The sequence below is a fragment of the Nematolebias whitei genome, chromosome 14 (genome assembly GCF_014905685.2).
Source record: "Nematolebias whitei isolate Nwh7 chromosome 14, NemWhi1, whole genome shotgun sequence".
In the NCBI taxonomy this organism is placed as follows: domain Eukaryota; kingdom Metazoa; phylum Chordata; class Actinopteri; order Cyprinodontiformes; family Rivulidae; genus Nematolebias; species Nematolebias whitei.
The window spans coordinates 45,845,983-45,847,870 of record NC_056511.1 but is presented as its reverse complement, the minus strand read 5'-3'; the positions used below and the strand labels follow the sequence as shown (position 1 = coordinate 45,847,870).

The window sequence follows — 1,888 nt, the reverse complement described above, 5'->3', positions numbered from 1 at the left end:
CTTGTAAAGGTCCATCTCACAGTGGATCCTAAGAAACTGGCTGCAGATGCCGTCCGATCCGTCCACCCAGACTCTGCTGGCCTCTCGGTTCCCCCGGACTGTAGGACCGCCTGAATGCTGGGCAGAACTCCTCCCAGAGCGATGGCCACTCCTCCCAGCAGTCTGCCGAGCTCCTCGTCGCTGCGGACAGCCAACTGTAGGTGCCGAGGGACGATCCCGTCCTTCCGCTGTCATGAGCCAAGTTTCCTGCTAGTTCCAGGATCTCAGTGGTCAGGTACTCGAGCACAGCTGGCAGGTAGATGAGAATGCGTCCACGGAACATCCTTTTCAACTCATTTGAGATATGGGGCTGTAGTTGAGATATTATTTGAGCTTTTGAGATGTTAATCAGCTGTTGGTTGTAGAAAACTGCCTTGTTGCCATGGTTACGCATCATAACAAATGTCCAAAACTAAAAAAGTTTCAGTAAAAATCCTTCCAGCTGCACAGCATCTGATACCAGAGGAAACAATCATCCAAAAAAATGTGATTTACATCCAGAAAAAGAGGAATTAAAGTTTCCAAAAACAAAATCTCAGAATGAAAGTAACAGAGCTGCTCCAACATGCAGACACCTGGAGCGGTGCAGTTCTAGAACTTCTAGAATAAAATTTTTACAGGGAAAGTTAAAAGGGGAGGGGGTAAAACTGGAAAATAACACGGGTTGAGAGATTTAATTCTCACGCTATACGATAATTCAGCCCTTCAAGCAGATTTTCAAATTGTGTTTGAACACAACATCAAATTAAGACACTTTTATACCTCATGTTAAGATTTTGGGCTCAAACTTCAATTATTCAAAAAGGAAACATTCAGATTACACTATGAATCTGTGCCAAAAGTAACATCCGTTTGTATCTTCTTGTGTTTGCACTTGTAATCTACATAATTTATTATATCTACGTAATGTCTTTTACACGAAAACATCTCAAAGCCAAATAAAATATTGAGCTTTACGGTGTCTGACATGTTCTCTTAGTCAGGAGGTGTCACTTTACAAATGCAGACTTACTGAAGTTGTGGCCAGCAAGTGAACTGGGCTCAGGACTGGAGTCTGGTTTGGTTCACAGCTGAGACCCAGAGAGGTGATGATCTCTGTCAGGATTTCATGTCGCAGGGAACTGCTGACCTTCAGCTCTTCAGAGTCTTCTGAATCCAAACCGTGGGAACCTGGTCCAATGTCAAAACGGACCTGCAGAAACATACACACAAATGCATGAATAAAACCTAAACGTGTCTTCATTATTATTCAAAGTGAATGTGTAAGGGTTGAGACTTGTTTAAGTGTTAACACTGAACTTTGTTTGATGACCTTACGACTGGACTCAAGTGAACGTGTCATAAAAAGAATGAAGTCACGACTCTGCAGTTTGGAGCAGCCAACAAACAAACAACACTGTCCTGCATTATTTTGCTGCTGACCTCGTCCCATAGCTTCAACACACATGCACTGAGGCTCTGTGTCGTGCACATTAACGTGCTGATTGACGCAGTTGGAGAAAATAAATCATGTAGATTGATTAGTGTGGTGGGGTGTATCCCTGAACCTCACAGGCCATTTATTGCTCAACTGGTCACAATAAAATACCACAACTCAGCAGTTTGTTTGTTTTTTACCCACTTTTCCAGTGAGGTGGGGAGGGGACACCTGGTGGGGAGGGGACACCTGGTGGGGCGTGGACACCTGGTTGGGAGAGGACACCTGGTTGGGAGAGGACACCTGGTGGGGAGAGGACACCTGGTGGGGCGGGGACACCTGGTGGGGAGGGGACACCTGGTGGGGAGGGACACCTGGTGGGGAGGGGACACCTGGTGGGGAGGGGACACCTGGTGGGGAGGGACACCTGGT

At 46.2% G+C, this 1,888-nt stretch overlaps 1 protein-coding gene across 1 annotated transcript in view; it reads right to left on the bottom strand.

Moving 5' to 3' along the window:
• Positions 1-1,888, bottom strand: part of hlcs (holocarboxylase synthetase (biotin-(proprionyl-CoA-carboxylase (ATP-hydrolysing)) ligase)) — a gene marked incomplete in the record, with an annotated part of 49,493 nt that overhangs the window by 32,550 nt on the left and 15,055 nt on the right. The window contains 1 exon segment of the mRNA XM_037687732.1: positions 1,052-1,231. Within this exon segment, the coding sequence (XP_037543660.1) occupies positions 1,052-1,231 (180 nt within the window).